The sequence below is a fragment of the Apium graveolens genome, chromosome 2 (genome assembly GCF_009905375.1).
Source record: "Apium graveolens cultivar Ventura chromosome 2, ASM990537v1, whole genome shotgun sequence".
Taxonomy (NCBI): Eukaryota; Viridiplantae; Streptophyta; class Magnoliopsida; order Apiales; family Apiaceae; genus Apium; species Apium graveolens.
The window spans coordinates 291779065-291802191 of NC_133648.1; the positions used below are offsets into that span (position 1 = coordinate 291779065).

The 23127-nt window shown below is 33.2% G+C and overlaps 1 protein-coding gene across 1 annotated transcript; it reads left to right on the plus strand.

Annotated features, from left to right (window-relative positions):
• The first annotated feature begins 3353 nt into the window (after positions 1–3353).
• On the plus strand, positions 3354–7882 carry LOC141708592 (uncharacterized). Its single transcript, XM_074512296.1, has 6 exons — positions 3354–3887; positions 4100–4311; positions 6065–6332; positions 6428–6513; positions 6616–6707; positions 6918–7882. The coding sequence occupies exons 1-6, from the start codon at positions 3579–3581 to the stop codon at positions 7172–7174; spliced, it is 1224 nt and encodes a 407-aa protein (XP_074368397.1). The 5' UTR covers positions 3354–3578; the 3' UTR covers positions 7175–7882.
• Positions 7883–23127: the final 15245 nt, after the last annotated feature.

A 23127-nucleotide genomic window follows, 5' to 3' on the forward strand; every position in this document is an offset into this window, starting at 1 on the left:
AGGCTCCCGACGGATGATCTACAAGGCTCCCGACGGATGATCAACATATTCCCGACGGATGTTCAACTTACTCTCGACGGATGATCATATTCAAAATAGTTGTTGATAGTGACAACACATTCACATGCGTCGGGTGTTTGCAAAAGGAATGTGGCAACCCGTTAAGCAGGATTTTGAGAACAAAGAAGCATTACCATTTCCATGCTAATATGAAGATATTCAAAGATGCTGAAATAGAGTAATGAAGCAGCATGGAGTTAGGCTAGATTTAGTTTTGTTTTATTATCTTGTCTTATTGTCATATAACTTGGTGATATATAAATCAAGTGTAGCAAGTAGAACTTTTAACTAAGCAAGCTTATTTTTCAAAGAAACATATCAAGTTGTATTCTGTAAGAATTTCTCTGTAAGTTTTGTTTGTTCAACTTGTAAAGCAGCTGTGAGCTATTCAAAGCTTCACAGAGTTCTCAATCTGATATATATATATATATATATATATATATCTGATGGATACTTTCAAATCCACCAGAAAGTTTTAAAGCCTGTGTTTTATTAATTAATGTTTTGATTTTTATTACTCTTTCATTCCGCACTATTGCAAATCAAACACTGTTATATATATTGAGCTAGAACAATTTTAAAATCTCAAAAAGTAGCCAGAATTATATTCAACCCCCCTTATGTAATTCTTATTGTATTGTTAGGGAATAACAGATTCATCCTTTCACGTCTTCGGGGATAAAAACGCCCTTTGACAATAGGTTCCTTAATTGGCTGCACCATTCTTGAGGCGATCTCCTCTTCATACGAACATACACTATCCCCGATATGGGGATCATAGAAATCGTAAGTTCTTCCTTCAAATACTGATGTTCGTACAAATAGGTTTAGTCTTTACAAATACTGATGTTCGTACTCCTCATATACTCGATCTTGCGTTCCTCTTCGAAATTTTACATCCTGTAAGGTGGGTGATCATTCACCCTAGAGGCAACCACAATTATTAACATCTGAAATTTGGGTCCTCATTAGTTAGAGCACCATCTATAATTTATGACTCTTCCCTTAATTATTCATCCCCTGAGGTTGGAGATCATTCTTTGGATCAACAGTTGGGTAATGGGGATCTCCATCCCTGAGAGACCAGTCTCTCAAATATTGAGGTTTGACAGTGGTGGAATCCCTATATTGGATGCGATATTGCGCATCACAACAAGTGGTTGCTTATTCGTGCTTTCATGGTTGTCGTGATTTTTCCACAGACGTCGCCAAATGTTATGGGTAAAAAACATGTATTTTTTTATTGCGTGTATTTAATGTTAGGGTTTGATAAGTTTTGAGTTTTAATAGTTGCGCTTGTGTTTTGTGGCTTGAACCTACCCTCCCAAGATGCCTACGTACCTTGGCGGATGCCAATAATCAAGCCAAAACGTAGTTCTTGGTGATACTTGCCCTCGGAGCTATGGAGGCAAGGGTTCACCAAGGAAGTAGCGATATTCATGTCCTTCGAGGACTGAGTCTAAAACGTCGTTCCAGGTAATGGTCTCGTGGCTTGTAGGATGCCTTCACGGCTTCGTGATACTTAGAGTTGTGCTCCCCAAAACGTTCTGCTGAATTTGAAGGGGTAAGAACCTTTATATAGACGTTGAGAGTCTAGGAATTAGGGTAGAATTGGGTGACTTGATGAGCAAGTTTCCACCTTTGATTGGACTTTGGAGTCCTAGAAAGCAGTAATTAGTTTTCTTCTGAATTTAGGTTGCTTAGAGGCTGCTTCTTGTAGAAGTAGTTACTTATTTGAACATATTTATTTTGCTGTTTAATTAGCCCCTTATTAATTGCGAAATTAAAAAATAATTAGGATTTTGGGCCTCATTAATTGGTCTTTTCCCTTGACCAAATCAGGTCTAATTAATGCGACATTAATTCCGCAATAAGGGTAATTTTTATTCCCTATCAATTTATCATCATTCGTAATATTGTACTAAAGTTTCAACAAGATCTTTCATTAATATTTTTGGAATCAACTTAACATCATAATATTCTCATAAAACTTCTTCATTATTTTTAAATCAACTTACCATCTTCATGTTCTCATAAACTTATTTTTTAATATTTTTTCACTTCTTTCTCCTAAAATCAACTTATTATATTATATTTTTCTAAAAAATTTATTTTAATGTTTAATCTATGAATTATAATAAATACACATATCTATAAATATGTTTAAAAGAATATCCAAAATATACCACTTTTTGGACTTTAACTGCCCAAAATACTGATTGAGTATACTGCCCGCCCAAAATACCCATGAAATACACATTACATTAATACATATTCGACTTTTAAAAATTTAACAAATAATAAGCATGACAAACATGCGTATCCCTTTAATTTTTTGTAAGGTATGCGCATGACTAACATGTGTATACCAAAAAAGTAAAAGTGAATACACATGCTAGTCATGCACATCCTTTGTTAAATTTTTAAATGCTGAATATGCATTTCTCATATACGTGTTGTTTCGTGGGTATTTTCGGTGGACAATACTGTTAATTGGTATTTTGGACAGTTTTCCCCAGATGGTGAATATTTTGGTTTTTCACCCAATATATTTTTTCAATATTTTTAAAATTATTATGTCATTATATTATGTTATATTTGTGCAAAGAAGAATACGAGTGCAGTGAGGTTACGGGTATCGTTTGAAACTCTTTTATAATTTTCTCAAAATTGTATATTATTAAATAGAAAAAATATTACATTGATTATTGATTAATAAACATTATAATTTTATGATACTATATTAATTTGTGAATAATGAGATATTAACTTATTGAAATAAACATGTTTAACGAGAGAATGTCTATTTAAACTTCTTAATTTAACATACTTATTATTATTCATAATTTCAAATTGACCAAGATCATATAAGAAATATAAAAAAGAAAAATTTGAAATATTATTTTAGAAGGCGTCTTAGTAAACTAGTAATATGAATACATGAAAATCCCTATGGGCCCCACAATAATGATATCATTTAAATATTTTGCTAGGAATATAAATCTTTTTTATTAAGAATATCAAAATATACCTTCAAGAAAAAAATTGTTCAAATATCCAGGCACAGATATAAACCCGTTTTAAAAAAAGGACCCACGTGTCACAATATTAAAACCACATACGTATCACTTGGTGCACGTGTAAGCCAATCTTTGTTACTGTACTTGAAGTCTTGAAGAGTCACAAGTAAAATAAAAGGGCACATGCGTAATTTCCTAAAACAATTTTCATTTCTCATTTGTTTTTGTTTTTGTTTTTCATTTTTTTATTTGTGTTTGTTTCTTCTCCGTCTGCTTAGAGACTTTTTTGTAATCATATTTTGTTATAGCAAAATCCAGTAGTCACATTGAGTCATTGCAAAACAACCCCCTTAAAAAACCTAATTATATACATACACATATACACACAAATTATATAAATAAATTCAACTTCAACTCACTTTTGATCCTTTTTCATTTCTGTTATTTTTAAGATTTATATATATACATACATATAGATACATATATAATTTTGCAGTAATGGCAGGAATCGGAGGCTTCGCCGTGTCGCGGAGCCACGGCGGCGATAGGTTTTACAATCCACCGGCGATGCGGCGGCACCAGCAGCTTTTGTTGCAGCAGCAACTTCATCGGCCGGATAATTCGGCGGCGGCGGTGGTGGCGCCGCCGGAGGAGAAGCGGAGGGAGGGAGATGATGAGGCAAGTGCATTGCCGAAGAAGGCGTCTGATTGCGGTGCTTCGGAGACGAAGAAGGTGTCGAATGAGAGTAATATCGATCGTTTGATGGAGGCGGTGACTCCGTTTGTTGGTGCCAAGTATTGTCCTGAGGTATTTTATGTTAGTTAGGGTTTTTATGTTGCGTAAAGTTTCGATTTTTATTGTTTGGCTAATTCTAATTGCTGTTCAACATTTGGTCGTTTCGTGTTTTATTATATGTGAAATTGTGTTTTGGTTAGCTGGTTTTGGTGTGTGGATTATGTTTTGTGTGAGTTTGGAATGTAATGGGGAAGTTGTTGATAGATTGCCTGTGGAAAACACAGGTGAATGGAAGGGGATGGAGGAGTCGAGAAGCTGGCTTACGGCCGTTTTATTACCTTGGTGATTTGTGGGAGTCGTTGAAGGAGTGGAGTGTGTATGGTGCTGGTGTGCCAATGATAATCAAAGACACTGACTCAGTAGTGCAGTACTATGTGCCGTATTTGTCTGGTTTACAGTTGTATGTTGATCCATCAAAATGTCCTGCTAATAATAGGTACACATACTTATGCTTCTAATTGTTACTTGTATTGGAGTTTTCTATGTGTTGCTCTGCTTCTTTTAGTGGCATCTAAGATGCAAGATGATCATTTTTAGTGTTGTTAACTTGTGATTGTTGTTTCTTAATGTATAAAATATGGAAAGTTGCTCATGTAAATACATTAGTTGATCATCAGATACTGGTGTAGAATGTAGATACATTTATTGAAGGAAATTAATGATTTCAAGTTGTTAGGTGCTCTTAGCTTCAACATTTTTTGAGGCATTAAGTTCGATAGCCTAATCAAATGGACATGCTGTGCATTTACCTTCCCCATCAGCAGTTAACATGATTGGTTGCATAGTGGACATAATGATTGTTGTTTCTCACCTTTTGGCATGAGCCTTCAGGCTGTATGATGCAAGTGTTTTTAATTGTCTCTTTAAGACTATCATATGGGGCACCTGGGTAAAATTTGGTTGGACTGATATGAAATGATATCTACTGGAATTCAGTTCTTAGTTGTTGGTAGTTAATTAATAATTCATTGTTAAGATTCTTCGTGCTGTCTTCATATTTTGATGAAAAACGTGTGGCTTATGCTTTTGATGCTTGTATTCAACCTATTCTAGTGTTGTTCCAAACAAGGCCCGTTACATTCTCAAAATGGCACTAGATATACAATTTTTTAGTGTAGACCAATATATAATTATGTCAGGAGTGGCTGATGTCTTTGCCCCCACCTCCTTGTGTTAGGGAAGATACATAACCTCCTAACTACTATCAGTCATAATGTTACTGAATAGATTCCCTCTGGATTTACGAATTGCATATTGTCCTCCCATTATGTAGAAATTGTAACCCTGTAGTAACCTAACACACCATTATTACTTTTAGTGTTGTGTGATAAGCAATTGGAAAACTAAATTTTGAAACTTTTGACATAGTAAGGGTGAAGCATGTCCAAATGAAGGTTGTACACTATTATCTGATTAGTGACATGTTGAAATTGCAATAATATGTTGGTTGATTTGGATGAACTTATCTTTTTCACCCCAGTTCAAGTCTGCATGTTTACAGGCATCTGTCTTGGTAGTCTGGTAGATCGTATTTTTTAAATCATTGCATTGTACAGTGCAACCAAAGATATTTCTTGCTCAAAGCCCTGTTTGAAGAAGTTTTTAATTTTTGTAGAACTTCTTTTCCATATTAAGATGATAGGTGTTCTTACCCCCTGCGTGCCTTGATGGCACTTGGGATACACATCTTCTTGTAGGAGCTAATCTTTGATGGAGTGTTTATTGATTTGATAGCTGTGTAGTTTAATTTTTGATGCATGGAGCCTTTAAGGAGATGTTGTAACACCTGTGTCTAGGATCTGCTTCCTTTCGGTATTTGCAGTATGTAAAATTGCCTGTGTCAGAAAATAAAGCTGCCAACCAACCCTATATTTTTTGAAAGATAAATGGTGATAGGAACATAATTGTGATTCAGGTATATTTTGTTGTTGCTTCTTACAATCCATAGTAGTTGGTATTCTCAGATTGACGTGTTTTTTTCTAAACCTAAATCGGTTATATGTTTACATTTTATTAAACATTTTCAAGGTAAGACTTCATTTAGGGGTCTGCATTGCAAACTTGTTCCCTCCCAAGATTTATTTGATGTTTGTTTGCTGTTTGTTTCTTGGGATAATTGATCTACTCTTTTGTTAAGTTATGTTTGCTGCATGATAGTGATGTGAACATTTTCTGGCATATCCTGTCAGGCACCTGGGTGAGAAGAATGATGCTGAGACTTTAAGAGAGACAAAGAGCAGTGACTGTGAAGCGGACAGGAGAAAAGGTGTTGCAGAGGGGACTCACCAAAATGCAGTGAATTCGAACTCCCAGAGATTGAAGAGTCTGTCGCTGAGAGACAAATACCCAATGAATTCTTCTGGTGATGAGGGTGAGAGTAGCAATTTTCCTGGGCTACTTGTGTTTGAATATTTGGAACATGAGCAACCATACTCTCGGAAACCTTTAACTGATAAGGCAAGTGTAAATTTTGAAAAAGAAATTTCGGGTTCTTAACAAAATTTCTTTTTCAAGAAACTAATACAGCAATGCATCCCCTTCCTCCTCAACAGATTTCGAATCTTGAATCTCAATTTCCAGAACTGAGTTCGTACAGGAGCTGTGACCTGTTGCCTTCAAGTTGGATTTCTATAGCTTGGTACTTCTAGTTTATAGTCATGCGAATATGCAACATTCCCTGTCCTTGGGTTGAGCTTTTAGTTCAATATCAAATTTGGTAATGAAATAAATTGTGCTGCAGGTACCCAATATATAGAATACCTATGGGCTCAACACTAAAGGACCTAGATGCATCTTTCCTAACGATCCATCCCCTCTCCACCCATTTCAAAAGTACTCTCTCTCCCCCCCTCTCCCTCTCTCTCTCTCTCCACCTATTTTAATAGTACTCTCTCTCTCTCTCTCTCTCTCTCTCTCTCTCTCTCTCTCTCCCTCTCTCCCCGCCTCCCCGCCTCCTCGTCCCTCTCTCCTCCCTCACCCACACACGTGTCTTTATGCACATAGTTTTGTAAGCCATTTTGTGATCTTGTGTAAATGGTACAGATGGTGGTCAATCACTCTCTCATGGTTCCAGTTGTGTGGGAAAGGTCATCGGTGCTAGCACTGGAGCTTCAAAAATTTCTTTACCAGTCATTGGCCTTGCTTCTTACAAGTACAAAGGTTCAATTCTGAGTCCCAGCGGCCCCCAAGATTATGAGCACGAGAACTCGCTTCTGGAAGCTGCAAATAGCTGGCTACAGGGTTTGAATGTTGTCCTCCCTGATTTCCAGTTTTTTCGTTCTCATTACTCACGGAGATGATAATGCATGAAATTTTTTCGCATTATCTCCCTTCATAATGACAAAAAGTTTAAAAGGTGTCAGTTTTTGGACTACAGTTTTGGCTTGACCCTATCTGCAACCAGCCAACTGGTTGAATGTTGTGCTATGTTGTTTAAGCCTTCCCATCTTCCTGTTTGTAAAATTCTCACTAAAGCATTAACTTGCAAGAGATTTAGGAAAAATGCTTAGGGCCTAAGTTAGGCTATAGGCTTTATGAGCCGGAAGATGGGTCTGAAACATGAACAAGTTATCTGGCAGAGTTCAGCATTCTTTTACTGGGCTGCAATGTTGTTGCTCTGTTAATTTGAAGAAGCGCCCTGATGTAATCTGCAAGTAGGCATCGGATGTAGCCTCTGTTGTTTCATTGTGGGCGACTCATACTGTTGCTGACTATAGCATACAGGTAAATTGGTGGCTTTTTAGTCAGTCTCAAGAGAATCTTGACAATTAGCTCTAGCTCTGGTGATAATGACGATAACTTTGAATGATCTGTAACTCTTAGCCTGCGTATACAAACTTATACAAAAATATCACAGAATAGGTAATCTCTGTAAGGAAAGTTATGTTCTTTGAAAGAGGAGTTAAAAGGAGTTGCATATAATTTGTGTTAAATTTTGTTAACTTAATTGGGCATGATTGCATGTATTATATCCAGTTTTATAGTATTCATGTGTGATAATTGCAAAAGTGAATGTGTGAAATGACTGTTCATAGCTGTAATCTTCAGGTTCATTTTGACATTATGGGGGATAGTGTTGTATTTTGAGTTTTGATCGAGAGATCTCTAATTTGCGGTGGAAACTTTAGAAGATGGAGACCTGTAGATTTTAGGCAACACATGGTATATAACCCTGGTACAGTGACAATTGTCCCCCATTTTCTGTTAATATTTTCAACTATGCAAACTGAAACCTAAATATTTTAGGATTGATCTGTACATCGGTTATCACATTTATGTCCTAGCTATACTCAGCCTTCCAGAATTATGGTGAAATTGTAGCAATACTCTTATATTCAGGAAAGAGTGGATAAAGGGAAGGTACTATCAACTTTTTTTATGAAGCTACCAAAATGAGCTCTTTCATTTGCCCAAGTCTAGTGGCGGAATGAAAAATTGTCCGAGATAGTCGATACTAGGACCTGGTAATTGCCCCATAAATCCTATATCTATCTAAATGTGTCAACAACAAATTGTGATGTGTGACTAGTACCATTTGTATATTATCTCTGAACAGACATTTTAACATTATTTGTAAATTGTGCATCAGTGTTACTGGTACCGGGCAAGTCTAACATTATTTGTGTGGTATTTTGAGAGTTTCAAGTTGGTTTCAAGTTGGTATTCTAAATATGCTATTTGTGGGAACGGTTGAGAAAACTTGAAACTCTGATAAAGTGCTTAAACAGTAGAGTCCTTCGTGTCTGCTGAAGCCTGAAGTACTGGTTAGAAGTCTAAAACGCTAGACATTGGATTGATTTACTTATGTATCGTAGAAAGGGGTAATGTGGCTGGTTGCTGTGGGAGAACTATGAGAGTTAAGTTCTTGAAGATTTCTGATGGACAATTTGGGAATGAAGAACAACAAACTTAACATAAATACCTTTACATAGATGTTTGAGTGCCTGTTTTTTTCCCAACAATCGAGTTTAGCTCGAAGTAGGGTTGTCATTGAATCGGATTACCCTTAATCCATATCCTGATAAATTTTATTTTTACTGGATTCGGATCGAATTGTAACCGGATTTTTTAAAACATGATTCATATCCTAATTTTTCAGATTTTCGGATCGGAGCCACGGTCCGTTATATTTAGAAAAATGCTACATTTAAATATGTTAAAATCACTAATAATAATGATTCAAAAAAATTAAAATGCAAGGTTTAATAAAAAAAATGCTTCGTTATATTTAGAAAAAATGCTACATTTAAATATATTAAAATCACTAATAATAATGATTCAAAAAAAATCAAAATGCAAAGTTAATAAAAAAAAACATAACAGTGCACATATTACAATTTTGTAATCTATTCTGTAAACTTGAACTTTCTAGTCCTAATCCTACAAACTACATAGAATTTTCTACACAAGTTTCTACATCCGAGTTCTAGTCCTAGTCCTATAAAGTATAAACTACTTAAAACTTTCTACACAATTTCTACATCCGAGTTCTAAAACAGAGAAGCTCAACAGGTACCTTGACTCAACCGCGGTTACTTAATGGAGTTAGGGGTGTAAAGACGAACCGCTAAAGACGAACCGCTCAACTGCTCGCAACCGAACCACATTTTGCGAATAATCGCGGAACACGGGTTGATTGTGGATTTAAATTTTAAAAACCGCTCATTCGCGGTTTGGATGCGGTTTTAAATTCTTGAAAATCGCAAAACCGCAACTCGTAACATATATTTATAATAAAATATATTTTCAAAAATATAGTTGATATCATATATATTAATTTAAATACACATTTATTATCTAATTTTAGATTAATGTTAAGAATTCGTTCATAAGATTCACAATTATTATAAGATATATAACTAAACAAATGGAAAATGTAATCAACATGTAATTTTTTTTATCCTTTTCTTTTTTCTATTCTCTCTCCTCCAATTTTTTGTATATTTTTAAAATCATTACTCCACACGGAGTACTAATTTATATTTTATTTTTGAATGTAAATTTATCACGTAACTTAAACTTGAATTTATTAATATTCTGATTTTTTTTTGCAAATTATTAATTATTTTAAAATAAGTGTTTGAACCGCAAACCGATCCGCAATAACCGTAAATTCGCAATCGCAATTGAAGCGGTTAACTGCAACCGCAATTTTCTAAAACCACTATTCACGGTTTGGTTCGACTTTTATCCCAAAATCGATCCGATCCGAACCGCGTACACCCCTAGATGGAGTCATTCACTGGCATTCATCACACAGCAGAAGTTGTTATTAAAAACAGCCTAGTATTTGCTCCAGTACAGCAAGATTCAAATCAACAGAAACATAGCCTTAATTCTTGTAATAAAGGACAAATGTGTATTCTAATTAGAAAAAAAATGTTTTTATTTTTTTTATCGTAGGTAATCCGCAGCCGCTACTCTTTAGGTGTGCACTGGGTGAAGCCTGCAAACCACGTGAACTAAGGTAAACCGCAGGTAAGTGACATGCTCTGACTCAGGAGGCATAGTCATAAATTCTCCTTCGGTGAGATTCGAACCTGTGACCAAGAGGATAGTTATCCCCTCTTTAACCAACTAAGCCAACCCTTGCGGGCTCCCAAAATTTAACTAAATTAGATTTTAATAAATCAGCAATAGTTCAGCTCAAAATCTTGAATTAAATAATACCAATGCCACAAAATGCTACATAAGGAACAAAACAAAGTTAAGCTGTATTATGTCAGTCTCACCAATCCAATAAGCTCAACTGGACTTGAGCTTATTGGGTTGGTTGACTTGACTAATTTTTTATATTTCTTGTATTGTATATTTTTTTATTCTTATATATATATATATATATTTGAATCGAATTATTTAAGGATCAGATCTTATTAAATTCATATCCTATGAATATCGGATCAGATTTTATTTTAAATAATCTATATCTGTTCAATTAGTTTTCGGATCGGATCGGATATTCGAACTATTGACATTTGACGGCCCTAGCTCAAAGGTCATATACAGGTGGGTTATGTTTGGTTATTTATTATGCGTTTTGTTTTGTGCTGGAAAAAAAACATAGGAATAATTTAGATTGGGGCTCCTTTTTGTTTTGTATACGAAAAAGAAATATCAACAAAACTTTAAGTAAATTGCTGCATAATATTTATCTACTATAATTTATGTAAGGATAATGTTTGTTTTGGGAATTATGATTTCGGGATTGTTATCGGATAATTAACCGGGAATAATAATCCTACCGATAATCCTAATGCTGTGTGTTATAATCGGGTAACTCATCTTATTTTTATGTTTGTTTTGAAGTATAAATAAAAAGTTTAGGATTGGACATATAAAATATAAAATTCTATTATCCTCTGGTATTCAAATAATGTTTGTTTACCGACAAAAAAATACATGTTTGTTTGGAGAAATATTAAACGATCATTTATTAATTTTTGAATGCTATGTTTGTTTCCCAAGGACATCTTTTGAATAAAAAAAGAGTTTTTAGGTAGGATTAAATGATATTTTCTAAAACAAAGTATTAAAGAGGTTAAGTTACAAACTAGCGCAAGGCACAGGTCTGCATATATATTAAAATATTATTTCGAGCGAATTTATATTTAAACAAAAATAATTTTTGAATACGAGAAATGATTATTTTAACTTTCACTGTATTGTTTTACTTCTTTTTCTTTTCACACATACTATTAGAACGGTATTGAATAACTTAAGTGGTGAGGGTTTATTTTTTATCATTTTAACTTAACCTGAGAATTTTGAGATTAGATATTTATTGTAAGTTATATGTCCAAATTAATTAAAAAAATCAAAATTATATCATTATAACAAAACCATTTGAAATTTGGTGCAGGGATATGCATTGGGCCTGCCCCTAATCCGAACACACCTTAAATTCTAAACGGGGATACGAAGAATAAATAAAAACAATAATTTTATATTTTTAGTATATTTTTTAAATAAAAATAATCTACTAATTCGTAATATATAAAAATATTGATAACGTCTCGTAGTTTTAATATAAACTCATATTAAAATTGATTTATAATGTAAATGAATGACAAATTAAAATTATATATTATATTATAATCTAAAAAATAGATCAATAAAATTTTAGATTATTTTAAAATTATTATAATTTTTTAAATACAGTTTTTTATAAAATAAATATTTAATAATATATATAAAAATGTGAAGTGAGTGAAACAAATTGAAAATGAATATGAGGTTGCTGAAATAAATATGAGGTGGTGGCATTTTTAAAAAATTTATAATAAAATTACAAAAATTAAATAAAAAGGATATACGTAAATGAGATAAACCAACATTTTATTTACTCAAAAATTAAAGTAAAAAATTGATAAAAATAAAGGATGTGGCTTATCTAATAAAAGATTTTAAAGTCAACTCAAGAAGTTATGTTGATATGAAATTTTTGAGCAGGAGGTTTAGGATTTAAGCTAGATATATATTTTTAACAAAATTATATGAGAATGATTTTTTTATAATTTTTCAATATAAAAAATAAAATTATAATTTGAATGGCTCAATTTGCCCTTAGTCCTCTATCAATATTTGGAATGAGATATCCATTCTTATTTTTCAAAAATGGATATTCATTGATACTTTCACGAAGCAGAATAAAGGGGAAAATACTTGCACAAGTGAACATTAAGACAATAACGGATTGGGTTCAGATGGTTTCTTAATATTCAAATTTATATTGGATTCAAAATCCAACTTTCAAATCTAAATATTTTGGGTTTTAAATATGAATTTATGGATTAATTTCAAACTATTCTCGAAATAATAAAGGTATTCAAAACTCATTTTTAGTTTACAAATTCATTAAGCATATATTTTACTTAATTTCAGCTTCGTTACAATATCGATCATTTGAATTTTATTATTTCGAAAGATTTTTGCATTCTTTACATCTTTCATTTTTTAAATTTTTTCATAAAATATTGTTTAGTGTGTAAAAAACTTTATATAAGGCCGGATTATAATTAAATATATTTAATTTTCTAAAACATATTTGAGAATTTTAACAATATTAATAAAAATCAACGAAAAGATGCAAATTAACGTCCCAAAAATATTATCAAAAATGGATAGTGTAATCATGTAAAGTATAAGTAGTAAAATGCAATTATGCTAAATCAAGGATGCAAAACAGAATTAACTCTAAATTCTAATATAAATTTTTATATCCAGATTTAATCTAACATATTTCAAATCACATTACGTCGTTTTTATATCTAAAATTAAAAATAATGGACTCAAGTTTAATACCACTGAAATTAGTTACACCTATTATATATATAATAGAGCAAATAGGGGGTTGAGTGAGACAATTTATCCAATTTAAAATGACAAGTTTAACCCTTATCCTATTTATTATTTCGTATTTAATATCCATTAATAGCTAATCTTCATTAATGCATATTAATTATTTTGTAATTAATAGCTATATATACACACACACTTACATATATATGCATACATATGTTACTTTCAATAATATATATCATTTAAAAAGTTATTAATTTAATTAAAAATTAGATATCTAAGATATTTATTAATATTAACATGATTAAATTACATAAATTTTTTTAATAACATGTATCATATTAATCATGGTTTAAGTAGCTTATAAAAAAAATATCACTCACTAATTTTAGAGTACACTTGCAAAATATGATATTTTTTAAAACTGTTTGAAATTTAATACGATTATTTATGACATATTATGAGTATCAAATGCTTACTTACAAAATAGACCATAAAATAATCACATTTAAATCATATTACATGAAATTCTTATTAATACAACACAAAAATATTTTTTTGCAGATCAAATTATAAATTTCTACGTCCATAGTATATGGTCACATATACACTATGCATGTGTGTTACACGAAATTACCACCAATACAAAACAAAATACAAAAAATATATTATAGAGTATCAAACAAGTCGATAATAATATAATAGCCATTGAGAATTTCTTTGAATACAACATATAGAAAAATAAGGCTCGTAACCGTTAATATTTATCACTAATTTAAATTTTCAAATATCCCAAAGATACACCGAAATTAATAAAAAATATTATAATATTTTACAACATGCTCGTGCCTCGCACGGGCTACACAGCTATTTATATATAAAAAATGCACTCTCATTGGGTAAAAACCCTACCAGTCTCCTCTTGTGTGACGTGGTTTCCATCTCTAACTTTTCTATTTTTGTTATTTTTTCTTCTTCTTCAGTAAAATCGAGTTTAAGTTTTATAAAACTGGAAAAATTTAGTTGAGTTCTTCATCTTGATTCTCAGATCTACTCCGGTTAAGCACTCAAATTTCAAATACAAAACATTCTTGAATTCAAAATCACTTGTCTAGAATTGTAAACGAATCGAACTCAGACGAAATTTTAACGAACACGAGCAAAAAATTAACGAACCAAACAATGTTCGTTAATTTTATTAGATACTTTTCTTTGTCCGAACTCGAGTTTGTTAAAACTCGAACTGAACACGAATTGTTCACGAATCTATCAAACAGAGGCAAATTCGGAAAAAATTCGAACAGTAAATAGTGTTTGGGTTTTTTTGACTAAGCCCAATGTAAAGTGGCTAGTCCAAACCAATAAACCAAAATTCAATATTTCAATTATCACTCAGAATATCATTCGTCCAGACTCCAGAGAAATCAAACAAACACGATAATTCATTTAGGCATCTTGATACATACAAACACTATAATACATAGGAAACAATTGAACAACTATATGAGAGAGAGAGAGGCGAGACTGCAATACTCAGAGATGGCTACATACATCTTCTTCAACTTTTAAAGACTATAACATGTTGGAAAATATGGGTATAAATCCCATATTGGTAAGTCATATTTTGAGTATTATGACTAAAAGATGTGTGAGATATGATTATATTCTCTTAATAATGGAAATTATTATTTTCCACTAGAATTTGACTCAAATATTATGACATAAATTAATTTGATTTTGTTTCATTTTAATTGATATGTTGTATGTCTTGATACATTTAATCTGATTCTGTTTCAGATTATTTATAGAATAGAGTAGCTTGCAAGTATTACACTGATTCCATAATTAATGATATTTAATTATGAAAAAGAGTAGCGCACAAGTCTATCTACACCTATATAAACACCTCTAGGGCGTTATGGTTAGATACACCAAAAACACATTCGCCTCTAAACACAAAACCCAACCTCTCTCTCCTCCGGTGATAATTTCTTGCTCTGTTTCAAGCTCGCCGAGAGTGTTGTTCTACATCACTGCAATCTGTTTTATCCTGTGAGCCTTTTCGCTCGCACACGACGGTGAGGGCTAATAAGCTTTAAGGAGATAGTTCTGCACTGGACTCAGATTATATTGTTAGGTCACACACACTATAGAAGGGGGTTGAATACATTGTATAGTACAATCAAATCGAATTAAGAACACAAGTATGAAACACAGAATAATCTTATTAATAAAACAGTATTACAATGGAACCGTTTTCTCTCAGTGATGAACAAATATCACGAGAGCTGCTAGGGTTACAATGAATAATATTCTCGATTAAGATAACACTTATAGTGTAAACCCTATCTGTGTTTATATAGACACACAGTTACAAGATAAACTTCTAATTGATATCGAACATAAGTCTGCATCCTGAAATATATCAACTAGTTATCTTTTCCTCCAAGTATTCTATTCTTCATAGAATTCTTCTCCATGCATATCTCTTTTTGTGTTTGGTCTTGATCTTCTTTCCTTCAATCAGCCGCCTTCTTTATCTGAATGTCTTCTTAATTCCTGATATTATCTCCTGATATTATCTCCTGATAAATATCTTCTGATATCTTAAGTTCTGATAACTTAAGTTCTGATATCTTAAGTTTTGACTTCAGTATAAGTACTGATTTTCAGTTAAGTCCTGATTTGTCCTATTAGTCAAGATCTGAAAACTAAACACAAATCATTATTAAACATGACATCACAAATATATCTAACAATCTCCCCCAACTTGTAAATTAGCATAATATACAAGTTTAATAGATATTTGATGATGTCAAAAATATTAAGTACAAATGCATATGAGAATTTGATTAAATAACTACAACTCACAGTCTTTAGAGCTTTTACCATCCTTAAAGTCTGATATCAGCTTTAACCTGTATATCCTTCAAAATTTATCAGCTGTAGTTCTTGACTTGGCTTCAGTGTGTGATATCTTTAATATCAGGAGTTGTTCTGAGATAGTTCTTCAAAAGAGTTCTCTCAGCATATTCAAGTTCATTCTGCATCCTCCTTTTTGCATCTTTAAGTTCAACTGTATCTTCTCCTGTTTGAAAGATAGCAGCCCTGAGATCATTTATTTTTTCTTTCCTTATCTCCTGATCTAGTCTGATGACATAGGCTTTATCAGACTCTAGATTGAATTCAAGTCTCTTAATACCAAAAAATGTAGTGATTTTGGCGGTATTAGGCTTCATCTCAACTATATCACCATTGTGAGCTCTGTACTTAGGATAGTATGGTCTGTCAGACTTTACAGAGTAAAGTTTCTTCTATAACAACCCAAATCCGGGGTCAAGATTTGGTGTTACTAAACAATATTTACATACAATAAAAGAATATTCAATTAACCCCTTGAATCCGGATCGTTTACAGGTTATGGTATGAAACAAGAATCTAATCTTCTACAACTTACACCAACTAAAATACAAATGGAATTACCTTTGTACTAATTCTCTTGTCATATTCCTCTAACATCTTCAACCTCTCGCAGCGGTGATTTTTCTAACTTCGGCTGTTAATCAAAGCTATTCACTTTTATCCTTATCTGTTTCTGGCAGAAATAAGAAATCACAAAACAAGAGTGAGCCAAAAATGCCCAGCAAGTATATAATTTGAGTTTCAAGCATTAATATCAAAAGAAAAACTTCCGGACAAAATTTTAAAATAATTTTAAACAATTCTATTCATTTAAGTGAGTGAGCGAATAAACGTTGGCTGTCACTAGCCTTTAACTAAAATCCAAAAATGACAAGCGATTCCCCGATTCATCTCCTAAATCAGGGTTTTGTCCGGTTTTGAAATCATAAGACCATTCGAGAGAGAATGCCGTTAATGGCGATCAATAACAAATTAGACTGGACACTAGTTCGTATCCATATTCTACTGATCAGTCAGAATATAATGCATATCTATATCTCAATATATAGATCTAGTCGGGTCCCCAGGCACTACGACCCATCTCGAGGCACCAGTCATCCCGGTCCTCAGGATTAAGTAAAACCCAATCCCCAAAATATCACTATCCAGCCCGTAGAGTGTTTTGATGTCAAATCATTTTGAATTCAAAATATCCCAATTCAGGGTTCGCAAATAACCCAAAAGAATGGGTATTTGCTCACGAGAGCAATCGAATTATAGGAACAATAATGAAAGGAACGTGCATAATCAGAGTAATTGCAGTGAAATGTAAAACAGTTAACTATACTGAACTTAGAATGGGAGCGAATAATATTTGCAGTATTTAAAAGAAAATTCAAGAATACTTGCAGTATTTAAAAGAAAAATCCAGAATACTTGCCTCGATAAGCATTAACCATTATTATCGGTCGACTTTTGTATTGCCTTGAGCGTTTGGCTTCATCGTCAAACCACTATCCTATTCTGGATACGATCCCAACACTCGGGCCTTTCGATTGGAACTTCGTTAATCTCAATATCTAATCGCTAGATCACTCCTAGTCCAATGTCAAATCTCGGGTCTCCCAACCAAGACCTACAAGGTTAAAATACCCTAATTCAGATAATCGCTTCGCTTAACATCACATCACTATCCTATTCTACCCATACGATTTCATAATCCAATTTATATTTATATATATTATTTAAATACACATAGCAATTATGGTTCACATCTTCGAAACTCGGTTCGGTATTTATTTTGGGAAAAATACGTATATTTGCTATCTCGAAAATAGGGTAATCGATTACTTATAAATTATTTTGTTTCAATCGCAATTAAGTTTATATAATATAATCGTATATGATTATTCGACGTTTCCGATAATTATAGGTTACATTCCCGTGTTTTGGGAATCAATTTTCCCAAAAATCGGGCAGCGTCTTCTCTGTTTATCGGCCTACCCATCGAATAAGTTCGACGTCAATCACAACAACAACCAATCCAATCCACAATCCGATTATCAATCCCAATCACCGATATTATTCAAATATTGTTATTCATATTTTATTTTTCTTTTTGTTTCGAAATTAATTTCACAACTACTTTTATTTATAATTTATAATTTATAATTTAGGACTAAGATAAAAATCTTCATTGCCCACCGTCGGCTCGCCGAGGCTCATCGCCGACGGCGATAAAATTCGCGGGTTCCCGTTAGCATCGGACTTCCTGCGCGAGTTTCATCGATAAATTTTCTAATTATTAAAATAAATATTCGACTCATCACCAAAATTCATTCGAATAAATATGATAATAATTATCGAATAATTTCGTCAATAATTCGCAATCAGATTCGGACAACCAGCAAGAGTATTCGAATAATTCGAATTACTCGAAAGGGAATAAACACAGCAAATATACAGGGGCAACAGAACAACCACACACACATGTGCAGACACGCGCCGCGAACGCGCACATATCAGAAACCGCCACCATCTAACCGGAATCCGGCGAAAGGCGGCGAAACATCCACCAAATCATCAACATACATATAATTGAACATGCATATATATATATATATATATATAATTTAGCAGAGAACGAAATCTTACAGCAACCAATCACAGGTGGCCGGAAAAAGGAAGAAACGGCAGCCGAAGCTCGCTTGAAACAGGAAGAAACACGGAGAGCGAAAAGAATAGAGAGAGGGAGAGAAAGAAATTACGAGAAAAGAAAGGAAGGAAGAAGAAAAAAAATTAAAGAGAGAGAGAACAGGGAGGCATCGATTGAGAGAGGAGGAGGAGATGCGGTGAATGAAGCCGAGGGAAAAGGCGGTGGGGGGCGTGCAGGGTAGATTTAGGATTTTATTTTTGTTTTTTTTTTCTTTTCGTTATTATCTCGATTCGCATCGCAATTTTCGTTTTAAACAAATAACCTACGAGTAATATTAACCCGAGAATCTATCCAAACATATTTTCAAAATTCTCGAGATAATTAAAATTAATTATCCTAAAAATTTTATAATTTTAAAAATTATTTTTGAAATACGCATTCAGACCCACATTTATCATTTAACGAATGCACTTGCAGTTAAATAAAAGCCAGAAAATTCCCGAAGAAATTTTAAAATTCTCAAAATATTTAAAAGTTAATAGAATCGAAATTTCCATAATTTTTGAAGCATTTCTGAATTATTACTGATTTTACAATTTAATGAAATTAGAAAATCATTTAAAATTAAATAAATAATTAATAAAATATTGATTTCTAAATTTTATAAATCACTAAAAATAATAAATAAAATTATAAAATAATAAAAATAATTTTAGAAACAATTTTAGCATTTTTAAGAATAAATATTCAATAAAATCACTTTAAAATGAATTAAATGCATACAGCTCGATAATTAATTATAAAATTAAACTTCGCGTCTAACAATTCACAAACAATTGATAATACAGCAACACATAGCTGACAGAACCATCACATATTTTATTTATTTAATATTTCGATGATTACATTCACATATCTGATCCGAAAATAGGTTACTTAGCCGCTAAGTAACTAAAAAGATGATACAATTTTAATACCTAAATTGAATAATTATCAAAACACATCCTTTTATAAAACACTTTATACAAAAATAAGATAATAATGTCTCACCTTTTAAGAATAGGGATTCTTATTGATATATAAAATGATTTGCGTATCGAAAATTTCACCTCGGGACTCGTACAGGTCAAACCGTACCCCGGATTGAAAAAGTCAAAACATGAAAAGTGTTCAGAATTATCGGATTAGGTTAGAAAGGAATTTTCGGAAGAGTTTTGGGTTGTAAAAACGCAAAAACGATTGAAGCGGGATGATTTTTGGTTCTAAAAAGTAATTTTTATAATTACGTGAAATAAGCATTATTAATTCTATAAATCCTTATAAAATCATATAATAATCCAAAAATTACCAGAAAAACCAAAATTATTGTTATTCCTAGTGAACTAACAATGAGATTTACAGAAGGGGGGTTGAATGTAAATCTCAAAACTTTTTCAAGTTTTGAGCAGTTTCAAAGGCTGTGTGTTTAAGATAAACAAGTGTGTGAATTGCTTTAAGCTAATACAGACAGATATATATTCAAGCACAAAAGTACAGAACACAACAGACCTTAAAAACTTTTCTGGTGGATTTGTTGTTCCACCAGAGATGGTATTTCAGAAAATCTGTGATTCAAGAAGTTGATCACAGCTGCATCCTAGTACAAACTAGATAATTTTTCTCAAGATTTTTCTAAACAGATCTGGAAAAATTCTATTCTAATTACTAGCTGCTACTTGGTTTATATAACACCAAGTTTACAAGTGAAGACAAAGATAAAAAGTACAATAATAAAATAAGTTCTCCACTTATTTCTTCTCCATTTTACTCCAGTGCATTGTTGACTATTGCCTCTTTATACTAGAGTAGAACGACTGCTTTTTCTGATGTTCCTGAAATAGGCTACCACATCTCAGTTGTCTTTGTCAACCCATGTGCCTCTGTTTGTAGGTACAACTACCACTTGTCAACTGCTATTTAAAAGAATATCCGTTGAAGCCTTCATCCGTTGATGACTTTATCCGTTGATGTGTTAGCAGTTGAAGCTCTATCCGTTGATGCACTCATCCGTTGAAGGATGTTATCCGTTGAAGCTTTAGAGACATCCGTTGAAGCTTTGTTTCTCATCCGTTGAAGGTCTTTAAGTTATCCGTTGACACCATTTCATTTATACAAAATTACAAGGCATGAAATATTTACAATTGGCCTTCCTATCTGCATATCCTTTAGTAGTCAACATGACTTATAATTTCCCTCAACATTTAAGAATTATATCTCAAATTCAGAGACTGAAATATGCTACAACACTAGACTTATTTCTAAGTAAAGCTACACCATCAACGGATAGCCAAAGTGGTCTTATCCGTTGAGGCTACAAACACTAGATTTCTACTTAAGAGTTTTGTTAAACATATCATCAAACTAATGCACATATATTCCTAACAATCTCCCCCTATTTATGTCTATAAGAATTGTAGACATAAATTCAAGGTTAACTTGATGATAACAAAACACTTAACAAATATATTAACTGAAACTAAGTAGAAATTTAAAAGTGCTGCAAAAGTGTATGTACTAGAAGGTAATTGAAGATTTACAGTGTTTCCAAGGGTGCTCCACTAGCCTGAGCAAATCATATTTTTCTTCTTTGATCCCTGGTTTTCTTTCCTAGCCCTTTGTCATTTTCCTCAATTTAGAGTTGGAGTTGTCTGAAGAATTCAGCTTCATCTTCATCACTGATATCCAACTTAGATTGCATTTCTTTGAGAGTTTCATTGCTGGCAATCTTGAGTTGGTCTTCAAGTCTGAAAAATCTTCTGACTCCTTTATCATCTCTGAATTCCATCAACCAATGAGGTAATTTGTGAATTGTAGTTCCCCTTTCTTGAATGAGTAAGGTTCTGGGCAAAGCATTGGGCTCCCTCCAAGTTTTCCTTATGTTGGCAATCTTGTTGAGAATTTCAGTCTTGGCAGTCCTGGTAAAGCCAGAATCCTTTTGTATGGATGAAAAGACTCTGATCAAGGTAGAGTAGCCTTCATTCAGAATCCTATAGAGAGGCCATGTTCTTTCCCCAGCTCCTTTGTATCTGAACACCAATCTCTCTGGTAGCTGTCTGTAAGCAGCAATTCCCCTTACATCCTCCAGCTCATCCAGATAGAGTTCAATATCTGAAATTTCTTTTATGTCACAGATGTGAACATAATCATCTTTAGAAATGGGTGGCTCAGGGTTAGGTTTATGTTTTTGAGTGCATTTCTTAGAGTTTAGGGGAGGTGTAGATTTGGATTTTCTTTTCTGTTTCTTTGGTAGTGGAAGAGTGGTTAAAAAGGTAGGCAAATTGATGGTGTCCCAATCAATAGGTTCCTCTTTTGGGATGATTGGTTCACCATGGATGTTTATAGTGGGATCAGCAACAAAGGGTTCAGGTATGGAAGGTAGAGATTTAGTTTCTTCAGTGTTGCCTTCACTCCTTCTATGTGCCTTGGCCTTTCTTCTGTTTCCCTTCTGCCATTCCTCTTTTTCCTCCATGCTTTCACCAAATATACTCCCAAAAACCTCATCTAAGTTTGCAATCTTGTCTTCACCTCTGACTTCAATTCCTTTCTCATTTTCAACTAGACTTGACTTTAGCTTTTGTTCAAGCTTTGCTTGTGCTCTTTTGTCAGCCTTGAGTTTTTTAGCTTCTTTCTTTAACCTTTTGGTTTCTTCCCTCTTGGCTATTGAGAATTTGGGATGTCCTTGCATCACACATATGCTCTTTCCCTCTCTAAAGATAATAGCCATGTTTCTCCTTACTGCCTCATCCATGGTCTCCTTGTGTTTTATGATGCTAGTACCCAAAACTTTGTCTTCATCAGGCTTTGGAAGAGGAAAGTCCACTTCTTTCATCTGAGCAAAGTCTAGAGGGTTCTTTGTGGAGTCCTTGCTGGATCTGGTGTTGGGCTTGAGAACCATAGGTTTTAGATTCTTGAAAGAAGTCTCTCCAACCTTATTTCTCCTTTCTGGCTTGTGCTCCATATTGATTGGTTCAACCTTTGTGCTATGTTTCACAGATATTGATTTATCTTGTGTTGAGCCAAACAGCTGTTGCATCCTTTCATCAATTCTCCTCCTTTGCTCTTTCACTTGAATTTCAGCTGCTGCTAGCTGGATTAAATCAATTCCATCGGGCTTTCCTTTGATTTGAATGATTGGAGAAGTAGTGATGGCAGGAACTAACACTTTAGATATTTGGATTTTTGTAGATGGCTCTCCTTCCCCTTCCCTTTTACTCTCCCCCTTTTTGTTATCATCAAGGAGAGGGGTCAAGCCCTGTGCTTTTGCCAGCTGCATAAGTAGATTTGTCTGAGATTGTTGGTTGTGAAGAATGGTGGCCACAGAATCTTCAATAACTTGAACTCTGTCTTCCAATTTGGCCA